The sequence below is a fragment of the Haliotis cracherodii genome, unplaced genomic scaffold, assembly GCF_022045235.1.
Source record: "Haliotis cracherodii isolate W230 unplaced genomic scaffold, xgHalCrac1.p SCAF_14, whole genome shotgun sequence".
NCBI classification, from domain to species: domain Eukaryota; kingdom Metazoa; phylum Mollusca; class Gastropoda; order Lepetellida; family Haliotidae; genus Haliotis; species Haliotis cracherodii.
Genome location: NW_027266269.1, coordinates 33100174 through 33116952, shown reverse-complemented (window position 1 = coordinate 33116952; position 16779 = coordinate 33100174). Strand labels below are relative to the sequence as shown.

General features: G+C 41.4%; 1 protein-coding gene across 1 annotated transcript; it reads right to left on the bottom strand.

The window, feature by feature from the left end:
* Nucleotides 1–1611: 1611 nt before the first annotated feature.
* On the bottom strand, nucleotides 1612–2571 carry LOC139460382 (histone-lysine N-methyltransferase SETMAR-like). The gene has a single exon (XM_071241875.1). The coding sequence runs from the start codon at nucleotides 2569–2571 to the stop codon at nucleotides 1612–1614; it is 960 nt and encodes a 319-aa protein (XP_071097976.1).
* Nucleotides 2572–16779: the final 14208 nt, after the last annotated feature.

The window sequence follows — 16779 nt, the reverse complement described above, 5'->3', positions numbered from 1 at the left end:
CATCACAATACATATTTCAAAAGAAATGCAATATTTATAGAAATTACCTTTGATTGTTTTTGCAGTTTTTCATTGTTCTTCTCTATTGCCTCTTGAACTTTAGTTGGGAGGGTTGTCACTTCCCTTGGGGCAGGCATGAAGGGCTTGAAGTCTGATAGCTTGGTGGTGGGTGTCCGGATGTCCCCAATCTTGAAGGAGGGCATCGCGGGTTGTTGCAGGCTTCTGTCTAAGTTCCCTTGCAAATACACTAAACAGTTGATCCAAATCTTCATTTGTGTGCCCCACCATGAGAAAGAAAGTTTCACCTGAAAATAGTATTTACATCAGTATTATCACTATGAAAACAAATCAAATTGTACAAAACTTGTTTATTTACAGAATACTGATATGAGTATTGAGAATATTGAGAGAAAAATCAATCTTGTGCATTTTTCAAGTTTCAACATTGTGTGCAGATTCTTTTATACTTGGGATGAGCAATTGGACATGAAATAATTTTGCTTCAAAACAATTCTAATGTGGTTTAAAACAATTTACATAAATTATAAAAATATTAACCACATGTGATTTCAGCATTTACTTTGAATTGTATAGTATAGCCTCAAGGAATAAATATGCAATACATGATATTGTATGTGGAATCATATACCAATAATTTCATTGATAACTATCTTCATGATAGCACTAAAAGTGATACCTTGGATTGCAGCGTCCACTTTTGACTGGCCGACAAAATCTTGCAGCTTTATTGGTCCTGGAAATGTCAAATAAATATTTGAACGATACATAAATTGCAACTTTAATGTAATTGGATAGTCATACAAATATAACAATTGCCAATTTCCATTCTCAGAAATCCACAATGCCTCCAAAATTAGACAAGCCTACCAGACAAACATTGAATTTATTCAACAGGCCCGTACCAAGCATTTAGCTAAGACAAAGATAAATTTCTATCCTTCTAAATGTGTGTTACAAATATAATGTAAATGAGTAAATTTCGACGCTTTTTATAGAAAACCGATAAAAAGTACTGTGCGACGTTTTTGTTTTTTTCTTTATTTAGCAGGGCGGTCGGGTACCCTAATGGTTAAAGCGTTCGTTCGTCACGCCGAAGACCTGGGTTCGATTCCCGACATGGGTACAATGTGTGAAGCCCATTTCTGGTGTCCCCCGCCGTGATATTGCTGGAATATTGCTAAAAGCGGCGTAAAACCATACTCACTGACTCACTCATTTTATTTAGCACCATTACGGAAACAAAATACTACCCTATATCTGAACGACATAAATATTTATCAAATGGATTATATGCTTATGTATAACGTTATACATTCAATACAAAAAATAGCCCGCAGTAAATGACGAAAACTAATACTGCTCTATGACGTCAAAAGACGACAGACAGGCTGCACACGTACAAAGAAAAGGGGGCATAACTCCGCTATACTTAGCACTAGTCTATTGTAACTCAGGTCACTTGGTGACAATTAGCTGCGGACAAGGACACTATATTTTGTTAACGAGGGACCAAACTATTCCAACACAAATATCGATTGATAAGTTCTAAGCCTAACAAAGAAAACAAAGTCAGTTTGATACCAAAGCTTTTTATTTATCGACATAGTCCCCTTTAAGGTCAACACACTTCTGCCAGCGATGTTGCAATGCCATAATGCCACTTTTGTAGAAGTCAACTTCTTGGTCGCTCAAACAGTTGTTGACCGCTGTAATGACGTCATCGTCTGAGTGGAAATGAGTTCCAGCTAAATGCCTTTTCAACTGTGGGAACAGATGATAGTCCGACGGAGCCAAATCAGGTGAATAAGGTGGATGTTGGAGAAGTTCAAAGCCACAGTCATGGTTTTTGGCCATTGCTATCAGTGATCTGTGTGCTGGAGCATTGTCGTGATGATAAAACCCACCTTTCGTCAACTGTCCACGTCGCATAACTTTGATTTTCTCTCTTAACTGTCTCAGAAGTTCCATATAGTAAGCCCCTGTAACAGGAAGCCAGTCCACCATGATCACACCTTCAGAATCCCAAAACACGGATGCCATGACTTTCCCAGCTGAAGGCACAGACTTTGCTTTCTTTGGAGTAGGAGATGTGACATCTTTCCGCTGTTTAGACTGTTGTTTTGATTCAGGTTCAAAGTGGTGGACCCATGTTTCGTCCATTGTAACAAATCGTTTGAGAAAGTTATCTGGATCACTTTCAGAAAGCTTGAGGTTCTCCCTTGAGAGATTCTCTCTTGGACGTTTCTGATCAGCTGTCAACAGTGTGGAGACCCATCGATCAGAAACCTTGTGCGTTCCTAGAATATCTGTCAGAATGAAATGCACTCGCTCCTGAGAGATGTCCACTAAGTTGGCTATCAGTCGCTGTGTCACTCGTCGGTCGTCCATGACTATGTCCAGGATTCGCTGTACCATTTCAGGTGTTGAAGACACAACAGGAGGACCAGGACGGGGTTCATCATCAGTGCTCGATCGCCCACGTTTACACTCTGCCACCCATATTTTCACTGTTGCATATGACGGAGCATCTTCCCCTAGTGTGGATGACATATCCTCATATATGGCATTGGGTGTTAAGCCTTTCTTGTAAAGGTATTTGATAACAGCTCGCCTCTCCTGTTTCCATTTTAAGTCATCTCCTACCCACCGATCCCCACCCCCTTGCAGTCAATAGCTTCTGTCCAAGGGCGTTTGTTTCGGCCCTCGGATGGTAGCTCAGGGTGATGACGGAAGACAAAACTCAGGGGTGAAGATTAGACGAGAGCAGCCATATTTATTGTTGATGGTTGAAATGAGTCGAAAGGGTACATGTTAATGAGAACGTGACAGAACGCAAACCGGGACCGAGTGGCCAATCTTCCCGGGTGGGAGAACCGTTCTGTCACTTACCTTCTGGCTGTTCTCTAGGCTGTCTCCCTGACTGACCATGTCAGTCGGGTTTTGTAGAGCGAGGTATTACATAACGTGTGGCAAGGTCATTGTCCCACGTGTATGTATATACGTAAGATCCGGCGACGTTAGGAGGTGTTAATTAAAATTTATAGATAGCGCTGGAGATTAAAGGTCCTGCCCGGAGGGGCTTATGATAAGAGGGGAACGCCGAATGTTTGCTGAATATATTAAACAGACAAAGGGCATAGAATTTCGGTGGACTTGGAAACATATTGAACCAGTTAGGTATTTAGATAAATGAAATGTTAAATAAAAGTATTGAAACGATTTGCACTATTACAATATACTAAACACAATAATGTGTCCAATACAACAATCCTCCTGTGTATGTCACTGTACTTGATCAGTCTATCACCACCACAAAGGAATTCATCCGTACCACACTCCTTCAGAGGTAGGCTTACAACTTATCAATCGACCCTCGTAAATTAGCCCTTAGATTTCAACATTCTCCGATTGTGTAAGTGTAATTTGACTAATGTTGCACCATCATCAACGGAGCACAAAAGCCTTATCATCAAATGTTATGAATTACTAAAAAATGACACCATTTGACGTCATGGCATTGACAACATCGGATAAAGACGACACTGGTGTTTTTATTAATATATGTATCTCCCCTAAGTTTCGTTCATGGTATGGACTATCTCGATGAGTAAAACGCAATTTGATGTTTTTTCGAAAGAACATTAGATGACTTCTTTTACCGTGTAGATACACTGTCAGCCAGTTCACTGTGTATTTGGCATCAATTTTACGTAATCAAAGACTCAAATTATTTTAAATTAAACAGAATTATTTTCAATATTGGATATTTATTTGTTCATTATCATGTGATTATTTCTTTTCATTTCGTCTCAGAATTATAATAAAAGTAGATGGAAAGCTCCTTTGGTATAGAATTATCATAAATTTTATAAGGTTCGACCAACGGGGTACATGGCACCATTTATACCTTTATACTTTTTACTATTCTTGGAGAAATAAAGTAAACGGTTTAATATCCTGTGATCACAATATCTAAAAAAGGCTGAAGCCATTGATACTATAATACAAAACGAGAGGATTCGTAGATCCTGTGTGACTAACGCGCATCTGCATGCCGAGTCGTTAGGTATCACCTTTCTTTATATCAATAACGACCTAAAGAACAACTCCAAGACCAAAATAATTCTTTTAAAATGTGTGCATATATTTTAACCAAAAACATTATTTATTTTGATAAAGTAATATTTACAGTTATAGTTTTAAAATGAAAAGAAAAGGCTATTTGTTAACCTGTTGATATGAAACTACAATACTGAATTTACACTACAAAGAAATAGGTACATGTTGCAGGTACATTCACATTTTATCTTCAAACACTTGTCTTAAGGAATAAAATATCGATTTATTAATATGTAAACAATGTTCAAATAAACAGGACCCGTGGAGATCCGGAGTAGAATAGGCCTTCAGCAACCAATGCTTGCCGTAAAAGGCGACTATATGCTGGTCGTTAGAGGCGATTAACGGGATCGGGTGGTCAGGTTCTCTGACTTGATTGATGCATGTAATTGTTCCCAATTGCGTGGATCGAGTCTAATCACTGGAATGTCTGGTCGAGACTCGATTATTTACAGACCGCGGTCATATAGCTGGAATATTGCTGAGTGCGGCGTAAAACCAAAAAAACCAAACAAACACACTTTTCTTCACCTCCACATAGAGTTTGTTTGTCATCAATATTCCAACTATATGACAGCTTTCTGAAAATAATCGAGTCCAGTGATTGACATCATGAGCATCGATCTACGCAATTGGGATACGATGACATGCATCAACCACGTCGGCGAGCCTGACCGTCCGATCCCGTTAGTCGCCTCTTACTGCAAGCATGGCTACTGAAGTCCTTTTCTATCCCGTATCTTCACATGTCCATTTCAAATAAAGATTCGAACTCTGTTCATAGACGTAACAAACTAATACTTTTTGAATGAGCTATCCAACCGCCATCAAGCCACCAATTATCAATGTGAACCCACCCCCCTACGATGCCATTATGAAATGATATTCTCCATTAATATCAACCCAAAATACGGAATGACAACAAACCAAATAGTCTTTAGCTTTAGATTAAAAAGCCATATTTAGGACAATACTGATATCCCCATTAGATTGTATTTACACTAAATGTCAATCGGTTACGTGAAGTTGAATCCTTGTAGAAAATGTGTTTTGATTTGGGTTTGAAAAGGTTAGTCCTTTTCTCGTGATGTCAGTGCAAGTATCACATGAAATGCCAAGACACTTTGGGTTCAACATTCAAATACCCAATGTCGCTTTGTGTGTATACCTATGTTGACGTTTTGGTATTTAGATAATACGACCACAACCAGGCTTTTTTATGAATATAAATTAAATAAGCAGTAAGAATGACCAAGTATTGTTTTACACTGCTTTCAGAAATATTCCAGCAATATCACGGCGTGGTTCTCCACACAGGGCCTTCAAAAGTTGTAACCATTTCGAGAATCAAACCCGGACTTTCGGTGTGAAGAGCAAACGCTTTAACTACTAGCCCCCAGAACGAATAAGAGGGTTGTGTTTCACAAAATAATTGTTTTTGTTTGTTTCTTGTTAACTCTGCACTCTCTTTGAATAGACCACAAACATGGCTTTATCACACTTTGTTATATAATAATAGAGATCTTGAAGCGCCGTTGTTGCGACGTTTGTTTGACTGTTTGTTGTTTAATGCTGCGCTCAGCAATATTACAGCTATATGACGGCGGCCTGTAAACTATCTAGTCTAGACCAGACACTCAAGGCAGTGACGCTGCGCTACGACCCACGCCGTCAGGGTAGGATGACGCGTCATTAAGCACGTATCCCCGTGTGACCACTCAATCCAGCCTCTTCCGGCCAGCACAGCTTGCTTTGGATATATTCTATCCCTGTCTCTCTGTGTGTGCGTGTTCTCTCCCCCCTCTATGTCTCTCTCCCTCTCTATGTCTCTCTCCCTACCTGTCACTATTCCTCTATGTCTCTCTCCCCCTCTCTATGTCTCTTTCCCTCTCTGTCTCTCTTCCTCCCTGTCTCTATTCCTCTGTCTCTTTTCCTCTCTGTCTCTCTTCCTCTCTATGTCTCTCCCTCTCTTTGTCTCTCTCCCTATATCTGTCTCTCTCCCCCTGTATACCTCCCTATGTCTCTATTCCGCTCTATGTCTCTCTCCCTCTCTTTGTCTCTCTCCCTATATCTGTCTCTCTCCCCCTGTATACCTCCCTGTGTCTCTATTCCTCTCTGTGTCTCTCTCCCTCTCTATGTCTCTCTTCCTTTCTCGTTGTATCTCTCTCATCTATATGTCTCCACTCTCTTTCTCGCGTTCTGTCTCTCCCTATTTCTCTGTCTTTGTATCTCTCTCCCTGTCTCTGTCGCCTTCCTTCCGTTTCTCCCTTCCCTCTCTCTCCGTATATTTCTCTGTCTGTCTCCCTCCTTCTCTGAGACTCTTTCTCGCCTCACTGATGCACATATAGCCGCTGAAGTGTTCGATGTTGACCAATTGTAACCCTACATCTGCCTTCAGGTGACGAATCCAAAGTCCTCATCAGTTTTGTCACTGGCTGTCGCTAATTGCTGGGGCAGAGATCCAGAGTCTAATGATGCTGTCACTCGTCCTCTGAAATGTTCCCACTAATGAAATATAACCCCTTTGGCATTAATCATTGGTCAGTAACTGTCCACTTCATTTAGTGGTCAAAATCATCTCAACACACAGTTTCTCTCTTCACAAAGCGACAGTAAACGAGTGATGTTGTGAAGATGTTTCTTAACTTAAAAATGATAGATTTGAACATTACTTAGGGATTGCTCAAGTATTATAGGGGGTGGGGGTTGGGGCCAACTGTTTTTTTCACACCTCCTTACCCTCTAGCACTTTTCTAATTGAAATTGTGTTGCGGGTGCTACCGGTAGAGCAGGACATGCTTACCCTTTTCGCGGACTACTGGTGTCATCCGTGATTTTCAGTGACCCAGTCATATGGCCGTCATCACTATTGTACACTTTCCGTCCTTTTGGCTCTGTGTCTGATCTCTGGTGCTTATGTTCGTGAGAATATTTCATTTGACATGCGGGAAAATGAAACTAGAAATACATAAGAATACATTCGAAACATGCAAGGAACTTCGATACACGTATGTTTAAAATGTCTTGTAAAGCTTGTAAATGTGGTCGATATTACACCCAATGATAAGCGGCATAGTTTCTTATCATTACAAAGTGAAAACAAGCCATTCCGCCGATAAGGTGTTTAACTTACAGTAATGTTAAAATTTGCAAGTTCCACCTTTCAAAGATATATCTATTTTGCTGGATTCCAAGGATTCCGTAGAATTTCCTAAATATGTTGATTGCCGCACGAATCAGTGGCTGTCCATCTCTCTGTCTTCATGTCTGTGTCTGCGTGGCTCTCTACCTGTTTGTCTGTCTGTCGCTCTGTGTACCTGTATGTCTGAATGACTGTCGGTCTCCCTACCTGTGTGTCTATCTGACTGTCGTTCTGCCTACACGTATGTCTGTCGGACTGTCGTTCTGTCTACCTGTATGTCTGACTGTCGTTCCGGCTACCTGTATATCTGTCTGACTGTCTTTCTGCCTACCTGTATGTCTATCTGACTGTCGTTCTGTCCACCTGTATGTCTGCCTGCTTCCCCTCTGCCTACCTGTATGTCTGTCTGACTGTTGTTCTGTCTACCTGTATGTGTATCTGACTGTCGCTCTGTCTACCTGTATGTCTATCTGACTGTCGTTCTGTCTACCTGTATGTCTATCTGACTGTCGTTCTGTCTACCTGTATGTCTATCTGACTGTCGTTCTGCCTACCTGTATATATGTCTGACTGTCGCTCTGTCTACCTGTATGTCATCTGACTGTTGTTCTGCCTAACTGTATGTCATCTGACTGTCGTTCTGTCTACCTGTATGTCTATCTGACTGTCGTTCTGTCTACCTGTATGTCTATCTGACTGTCGTTCTGTCTACACGTATGTCTGCCTGATTCCCCTCTGCCTACCTGTATGTCTATCTGACTGTTGTTCTGCCTACCTGTATGTGTATCTGACTGTCGTTCTGTCTACCTGTATGTCTATCTGACTGTCGCTCTGTCTACCTGTATATATGTCTGACTGTTGTTCTGACTACCTGTATGTCTATCTGACTGTCGTTCTGTCTACCTGTATGTCTATCTGACTGTCGTTCTGCCTACCTGTATGTCTATCTGACTGTCGTTCTGCCTACCTGTATATATGTCTGACTGTTGTTCTGCCTACCTGTATGTCTATCTGACTGTCGTTCTGTCTACCTGTATGTCTATCTGACTGTCGTTCTGTCTACCTGTATGTCTATCTGACTGTCGTTCTGTCTACCTGTATGTCTATCTGACTGTCGTTCTGTCTACCTGTATGTCTATCTGACTGTCGTTCTGTCTACCTGTATGTCATCTGACTGTCGTTCTGTCTACCTGTATGTGTATCTGACTGTCGTTCTGTCTACCTGTATGTCTATCTGACTGTCGTTCTGTCTACCTGTATGTCTATCTGACTGTCGTTCTGTCTACCTGTATGTCTATCTGACTGTCGTTCTGTCTACCTGTATAACTGTCTGACTCTCGTTCTGTCTAGCTGTAAAACTGTCTGACTGCCTCTGTATTTGTCTTCCTGTCTCCCTAACAGACCGTTTCTCAAGATCAGTTTTTAACAAAATGTACTACTGCATTGTCAACCAATCAATTGACCCACATAATGTCACCATAGCAATTCCAGTCTTCAGCATCCACTGACAAAACACAACTCTGAAAATCAATAAAACTCACAATCACTCAAAAAGCACAAGCTTGAAAATATCGTAATGAAATAGCGCATCCGTAATGTTATAGAATATAATAATGGAAAATAATCAAGCGTTGTTAGGATAAACAAAGCAACCACATAGGAATAGGAACTTGTTCATGCAACGTACAAATATACACTGATTTCTCGCAAACTCATTTTTAATGTATTACGAACGACTAGGAAACTCACAAGGCTTTACCATAGGAACTACGATACTGGAACTTGTTTTCGTTGAGTTTTCTCTTTTCAATCAAAGACTGTAATGTCTTGCAGAGATTCAATCAATCCTGTTTTGGTTTGTAGCAGCGATCGGCAAATTGCTCTTCAGATAATTGAATCATTGATGGAGTATTTTCCATGTTTTCCGTAATGAAAGTACATCATTGATGTACTGTGCAATGTCAGCCGATGATTGGTCTCATGTTTTCGTCTGTCCCTTTATTTGCCTATGCGTTTTATTCATGCAGTCGGCAATGTTCCGAATGTGTGTATTTCGAAGAGAAATCCGAATGTTCTGTTCGAGACAGGATATTTCTTGGATCACTGCATTTTCATTCTCTAAAAAGAGGAGCGGTGCAATTTAACAATGCATGCTTATGACTTGTGCCTTTTGTTCCCGTGTTTGTTCATTTGAACAATTGACTTGCCTTTGCATGTGTTTGTGACGGGGTCATTGTTGGCCTGGATACATTCATCCTTTCGCGAGCACCTCTTATCATCACCATAGTGATTCATAAACGCATGCTCATGCTCATAGTCGCCATCGTAAAATGGCCTGTGCTCTCTGTGGAATTGTCTTGTTATTATGGAAATGGATTTGACCCGAAGACGACTATGTTTGTCGTAAGAGACAACTATGTTTGTAGTAAGAGCAACTATGTTTGTCGTAAGAGGCAACAATGCTTGTCGTAAGAGGCAACTATGCTTGTCGTAAGAGGCAACTATGTTTGTAGTAAAAGGCAAGAATGCTTGTCGTAGGAGGCAACTATGTTTGTCGTAAGAGGCAACAATGCTTGTCGTAAGAGGCAACTATGTTTGTCGTAAGAGGCAACAATGCTTGTGATAAAAGGCAACTATGCTTGTGATAAAAGGCAACAATGCTTGTCATAAGAGGCAACTATGCTTGTCGTAAGAGGCAACTATGCTTGTCATAAGAGCCAACTGTGCTTGTCGTAAGAGGCAACTATGCTTGTCGTAAAAGGCGACTATACGTGTCGTAAGAGGCAACTATGCTTGTGATAAAAGCAACTATGCTTGTCGTAAGAGGCAACAATGCTTGTCGTAAGAGGCATCTATGCTTGTCGTAAGAGGCAACAATGCTTGTCGTAAGAGGCATCTATGCTTGTCGTAAGAGGCAACAATGCTTGTGATAAAAGGCAACTATGCTTGTGATAAAAGGCAACAATGCTTGTCATAAGAGGCAACTATGCTTGTCGTAAGAGGCAACTATGCTTGTCATAAGAGCCAACTGTGCTTGTCGTAAGAGGCAACTATGCTTGTCGTAAAAGGCGACTATACGTGTCGTAAGAGGCGACTAACGGGATCGGGTTGTCAGGCTCGCAGACTTGGTTGATACATGACTGTCATATTATCCCAATTGCGTGGATCGATTCTCATGATGTCAATCACTGGAGTGTCTAGTCCAGACTCTATTATTTACAGACCGCCGTCATATAGCTGGAATATTGCTGAGTGCGACGTTAAACAAAAAACACCCCAACAAACAAGCAAGGCCTTTCAAGGACAGCCAGCGGCGAGTGAGTGAGTTGGGTTCTACGTCGCATTGAATAGTATTGCATGCTAGCCGTAAAAGGCGATTATGCTTGTCGTAAGAGGCGTTAAACTACAAACAAATTACGGAGTCTGACCTATTCTACTCCGGGTCTGTATTTCTGGTATATAACGCAGCACGTATTTGGGCGCCTTTGGCAATGTTGTAATCGATGTGTGTTTTTCATTTACATCTCTGAACGTATCGGCGCACACATAAGCATCTTGTTCAGGCGTCATCGCTACATTACAAGACGCTAAAGGGTAAATTGTGCCCACCCTGCAATGCACAAAAGTGCAGTGATATGACGGGGAGATGTATTGATTTTTATCATCTTTTTTAATTTCATTTTTTATTTTTTTAAACTAATTTATTAATGAGCTTTCAGTATTATCTGAAACCTAGATGTAAGTTACCACCTTAATAGTCAGTCTCTCTGAGATTAAAACAGTCGAATTTTTAAATATTCAGTCCTCCTATTTTGTTTCAATACTAATTTAGTAATATATAATGGGTGTAGACTTGTTTATGCCAAAGGCAAGTCAACCTTGAAATATAGGAGGTGAGGTGAAATGGGGTTTAACGTCGCGTCCAAGATTATTGCACTTATATGGTGACGTACATGCACGTGTGTGTGTGTGTGTGTGTGTGTGTGTGTGTGTGTGTGTGTGCTTGTACTTGCCCCGACTGATGCCGATTTATGGTGCTAGCCCACTACGATACCATGCGGCAGTCTATCGTGAATACCCCAATCAGACAGAGTACACCGACTCCGAGCCGAACAGTCCTCGTTTTAATTAGTCCTGAATGCCGAGCACCAGACAGGGTAATAACATCTGTTAAAGTCTTTGGGGATTACGCGTCCGGGCATCGAACCCAGTACCGTCCGCGCTCCGGGCAGACGCTCTACCACTAGACCACGGAGGCGGTCTCCCAACAATGGTGCATTGTGATGTCATATGGCTCAATGGAACAAAACGCTCGAGCTTTCTGGCCAGAGTATCAACCAAGGAGTTGCGAGGTATAACTGATCATCTGTCCCGTGTGATGGATTATTGTGGCCCTGAGCCTTCATGGAATATACATACCGTATTCGACGTAATAAGCGCCCAGGGCGCTCTCAAAATTAGGAATAGGGGGCTGTTATTAGGATATTATTTTGATGAAAAAAACAGAGTTGAAAGATTAATTTCGTGGTTTATGCTCACAGCCTGAAATGTTTATGTACGACAGATATATTTTTCAAGAATTAAATTGCCCATAATTAAGGGTGCATATAACACACGAGTGTGTATTATACGCGAATAAATAAGTCATGTGTACATTGTTCAGTTGGAAGGGGTTCTAATTGGGATTGTTCACTTGCCAATATATTAGCACATATTGCCGTGGGCGCTTATTTGAGCGGGGAGCTTATTACGTCGAATACGGTAATTCCTTCGCGATCATGTTTTGACTCGGCTATACTACACATTACGCATTGTCATTTCAAGATATGATCAAAACTGATGAAATGTGACGAGGTTCAGTTTAAGGACCGTCCCCTTATGTCTTGACAGCTTTTGTATGTTAAATGTTTAAAGCCCTTTGGTTTGTAGTTACCTTTAAGTAACCACATGGGCCTTTATTGTATATAAATAAATTGACAAAACCCTTTCCATATCAAATTGAAATCTGTAAATAAAGAAAAGTCGATTGTACAACACCGATTATATCATGATCATTTGTTTATGAATCACTATCAAATAGTTATGTTATCCTGCACGACTGGTGGCACCCGTCACAAACACATGCAAAGGCAAGTCAATTGTTCATCTGAAATAACACGGGAACCTATGGTACAAGTCAAAATAGGGAATTGCATCGGATATCGTTTTTGTCACTGACACGTCGAATTTGAAAATGTCCTCCACATGTCTGTTTTTGAAAGCTTTACTGAGGCCTTGAATGTTGAAACCGTGATTAAACAATTTCTGAGCACGAGTCGTATGACGGTCTTTGGACTCTTGGAGGAAAGAGCATGCTCGAGTGTATCTCAATAGTTGTGAAGTGAACACCAAAGGCTGGAGCTGCTGGAATATTGCTCGACATGAGGGGAAAGTTGGACACGTTGAAAGTAAAACATGTTTTAAAGGACAACTCTGCACCGCAAAATCATGGTGTATCATTTATGTAAACAATCAAACTAAACATTCTGGCCTTGAGGTGCAAGAATTCCTGATCGGAGGCTTCCAACTTGACGTCCGCGCCCTACCAATAACAGCTTATTCCTAAATATACTGACCCGTGAAGATCCGGGGTAGAATAGGTCTTCAGCAACCCATGCTTGCCGTAAAAGGTGACTATGCTTGTGGTAAAAGGCGACGGGATAGGGTGTCAGTCTCGCTGACTTGGTTGATGCATGTCATCGATCCCAATTGCGGGGATCGATACTTATGATATTAATCACTGGATTGTCTGTTCCAGACTCGATTATTTACAGACCGCCGTCATATAGCTTGAATATTGCTGAGTGCGGCGTAAAACAACAAACCAACCAACCAACCAACCAACCTAAATATACTCTTCGGGATTTTGCCACGTTTACGACCAGACTTGTCCTGCCGTCGGTCCCCTAGTCTGGACCAAAGGCCGGTTTCCCTTTCAATCTCATTCGTCACCACTCGCCCTTTTCAGTAACCTACAAGAGGAGTCGTCCCCTATGGATGACTGTTATATGCCACAATACGACAAACCAATCAGAATGCGTCTATGATTCAAGTACTTGATCAAAGAATCCCTCAGGAATATTTTTTTATGCTACATATGGCTTGCCTTTCAAAATGTACCCAAGATACAGTTAAATATGTTCAATCATACTATATAATACTCCAAGCTCCGATGTGTTTCCAATAGCATCTGGTATATGTCTGATATATGGGGGAAAAATACGTGAATAATTACGCAACGAGATGGCAATTTCTTCAGCTATGCCCGTTTGCGCTTAGACGGAACCCAGCCGCAAACATGACCACATGAGGGGCACGTGTCGCTATTCGGTTTGTCCCGGAATAAGACGAGTTGTCTCCAGCTGTTTCCGAGTTTGGCTTGGCTGCCATTGTATACCTGTTACATTTAATACACTTTGCGTATCCAGATCGTGTCAGTCGTAATAGTACTGATTCGCTACTACCAGTTGCTGACGTGCGACTATTCGCTTGACTAATGTTATATTTGGAATAACACTTTCTTAGTAAAGTACAGATTCTAGTACTTTTTGGGGTTGAGTCCCGTCCGGGATTCGAACCCACACCTGCCAGGGTGAGGCACCTAATCGTCAGCACACAAAGTCAGCGATCTAACCCACTCAGCCACCGAGCCTTCCACAAAAATGAAAGTTCGACAACTGGTAGTCAAGATCACGTACTTTGACGCTGTGTGAATTCACTTGTATCTGCTTACTTCAAGAATTAATGCTTTAGCTTGGTGTATTCCTGAGCGTGAATAAACCCTTAAACTTCAGTTTGATTTATCTTTGCCAGTGCGTCTTAATTCAGTCGGGACCGCCTCTAGTGGTAGAGCGTCCGCCCGGAGAGAGGAAGGTCCGGCCGCGTCATACCAAAAGACGTTAAAAGATGGTACTTGTTGTTACCCTGTCTGACGCATTAAGGGGGTAAAACAAGGACTGGTCGGCTCGGGGTCAGTATACTGTGTCTGAGTGGGGTATTCATGTTAAACTGCGGCATGGTATCTCAGTGTGCCAACACTATAAATCGGCGTCAGTCCGATTTAGTACATGCACGTCGCTATGTAAGTTCAGTAATCTTGGACGCAACGTTAAACCCAATTTCACCTCACCTCACCTTAATGCAATCGGCCTGTCTATTTATTTGTTTCTCCACATCACAGGTGTGTACGCTATTAATAAACTATTGGACAAATGCGAGTGGGTTCCTCTGTGGAAGAGGGGTTACTCTACGTCAGCACCGTGACAAAGTCAACCTTATTTAGTAAACTTCACTGATATGATCTGTTGTCAAGGTGAGCAAAATTAATGAAATCAGCATATAACGTCATGAACAATGGATCGCGTCTTTTGATATTGTCCTCGACAATGAAGAAGTTAGAGGTCATAGCTTTTCAACTGACTGATCTGTGTTAAAACTGCCAAAATGTATATGTGCAAATATTTGTAAGTTATATATTCGACTTCGCTACCTTTAAATTATATCACGAATAATGTTCGAATGGGTTAGTTCTGATTTACGCCGCTTTGGACACATTCCAGCAATATCACTACGTGGACACCAGAAATGGGCTACACACATTGTACCCAAGGCGGGAATCGAACTCAGGATTTCGGCGTGATTGATCCACTAGGCTACCGCAAGGCACCGATTAGTTTACGAAGGATGGCCAGGATAATGCTTCCTGTAGATCTTTGATTTCTTTGTTTGTTTTGTTGTTTAACGCTGCACTCAGTAATATTCCAGCTGTATGACGACCGTGTGTAACTTATCGAGTCTTGACCAGACAATCCAGGATTGACATCATGAGCATCGATCCACGGAATGGGGATACGATGACATGTATCAACCTAGTGAGCAAGCCTGACCATCCGATCCCGTAAGTCGCCTTTTACGGCAAACATGGAGTGCTGAAGACCTATTCTGCCTCGGATCATCACGGAAAGCAGTCTGTAAATAATGGAGTCTGGACCAAACCAGTGATTGGCATCATGAGCATCGATTTACGCAATTGGGATAAGATGACGTGCATCAAACATGTCAGCGAACATGATCAGTAGTGAAAGCACAACTCTGGTGGCCAGTAACCTTAGTCATATATATTCAACAAACGGAAATATCGTATGCAAATACAATCACTGACCAAGGTTCAAGCATACAAGATGGGCCCGCGTGTGTACGTTCTCCAGATAGATGTCATCGTGCCTCAGGCAGAGTTGCTGAAAGCACGGCGCTCCCAAGAGGCAGACCTGGTTGTCATGAACGTCATATTGACGGCATTCTGTGCTGCAGATCAAAATTACGTGTGATGGTGTTAAGTCAAATAACACGCGGTCGTAAAGCCTGCCGCAGAGGCTTCCGCCACACAAAGCATAAACCAGACTTGATCTGGCAACGAATGTTTTTTCTGTTCAACACTTGTATAATTAAGGAAGAGACTATATTGATGTGAACTTCTTTATCATGGGGAACATACATATCACGAGTGGGCATACACTCCGAAACGTTGTGTTCCTCATAATAAAGAAGTTCACATCCATATAGTCTCTTCCTTGCGTGTATCACTTCTAAATGCCTTTCAAAGACTTGATTTGTATAATTTTCTGTCATTTCATGAAATGTGAACACATCTCATATGTATACGTATTCCGGGGTTCCTGCCCCACACCCTTAGACAAGAGAATGTGCCTGTGTTCACCCAGCAGTGAATGGGTACCCGGTAGGATGAGATGATACTTTTCAGCGTCTCACGCGGAGCTAGGGTTGTGTACCTGGGGAGATGAGAATGAAATCGAATGCATACTGACCCATTGACCGGGATAATAATAATAATAATAATAATAATAATAATAATAATAATAATAATAATTAACCACTGTCTTAGAAACTCATTCATTCATGAATATGTTTATTCTTTGTCAACGCCGCAGTAAGCAATATTCCTGCTATTTGATGGCGATCTGTAAATAATTGAGTCTGGATCAGACAATCCGTTGATTGACATCATGAGCATCGATTTACGTAATTGGGATACGATGACAAGCATCAACTAAGTAAGTGAGCCTGACCACCCGATCCCGTTAGTCGCCTCGGCACGGGTAGTTGAAGACCAATTCTACCCCGGATCTTCATGAGGGCTATGAATAATAGATGGAGTCTCTATAAAAGTTGTAGATACCAGTTTGTCACCGTGTTTATTTGTCTGAAAATATTGTGATTGGATTTGTCCATCACCGAGTTCACAGCTTGGGTCTTAAGAAAAGATATGTTATTTGTACTCAGGATTTGATGGTTGCCGGTACGAATCCGAGTTTGGCCATGATTTTGATCCATTGTTTGTCAGCAAGACTCGGGTTGTTGTTTTTTTCAGAGATGATGCGCCCCTTCGGTTCTTTTTTAATTTCCCCACTAAGCTGACATGCTGTAAAATAAGAGAATAC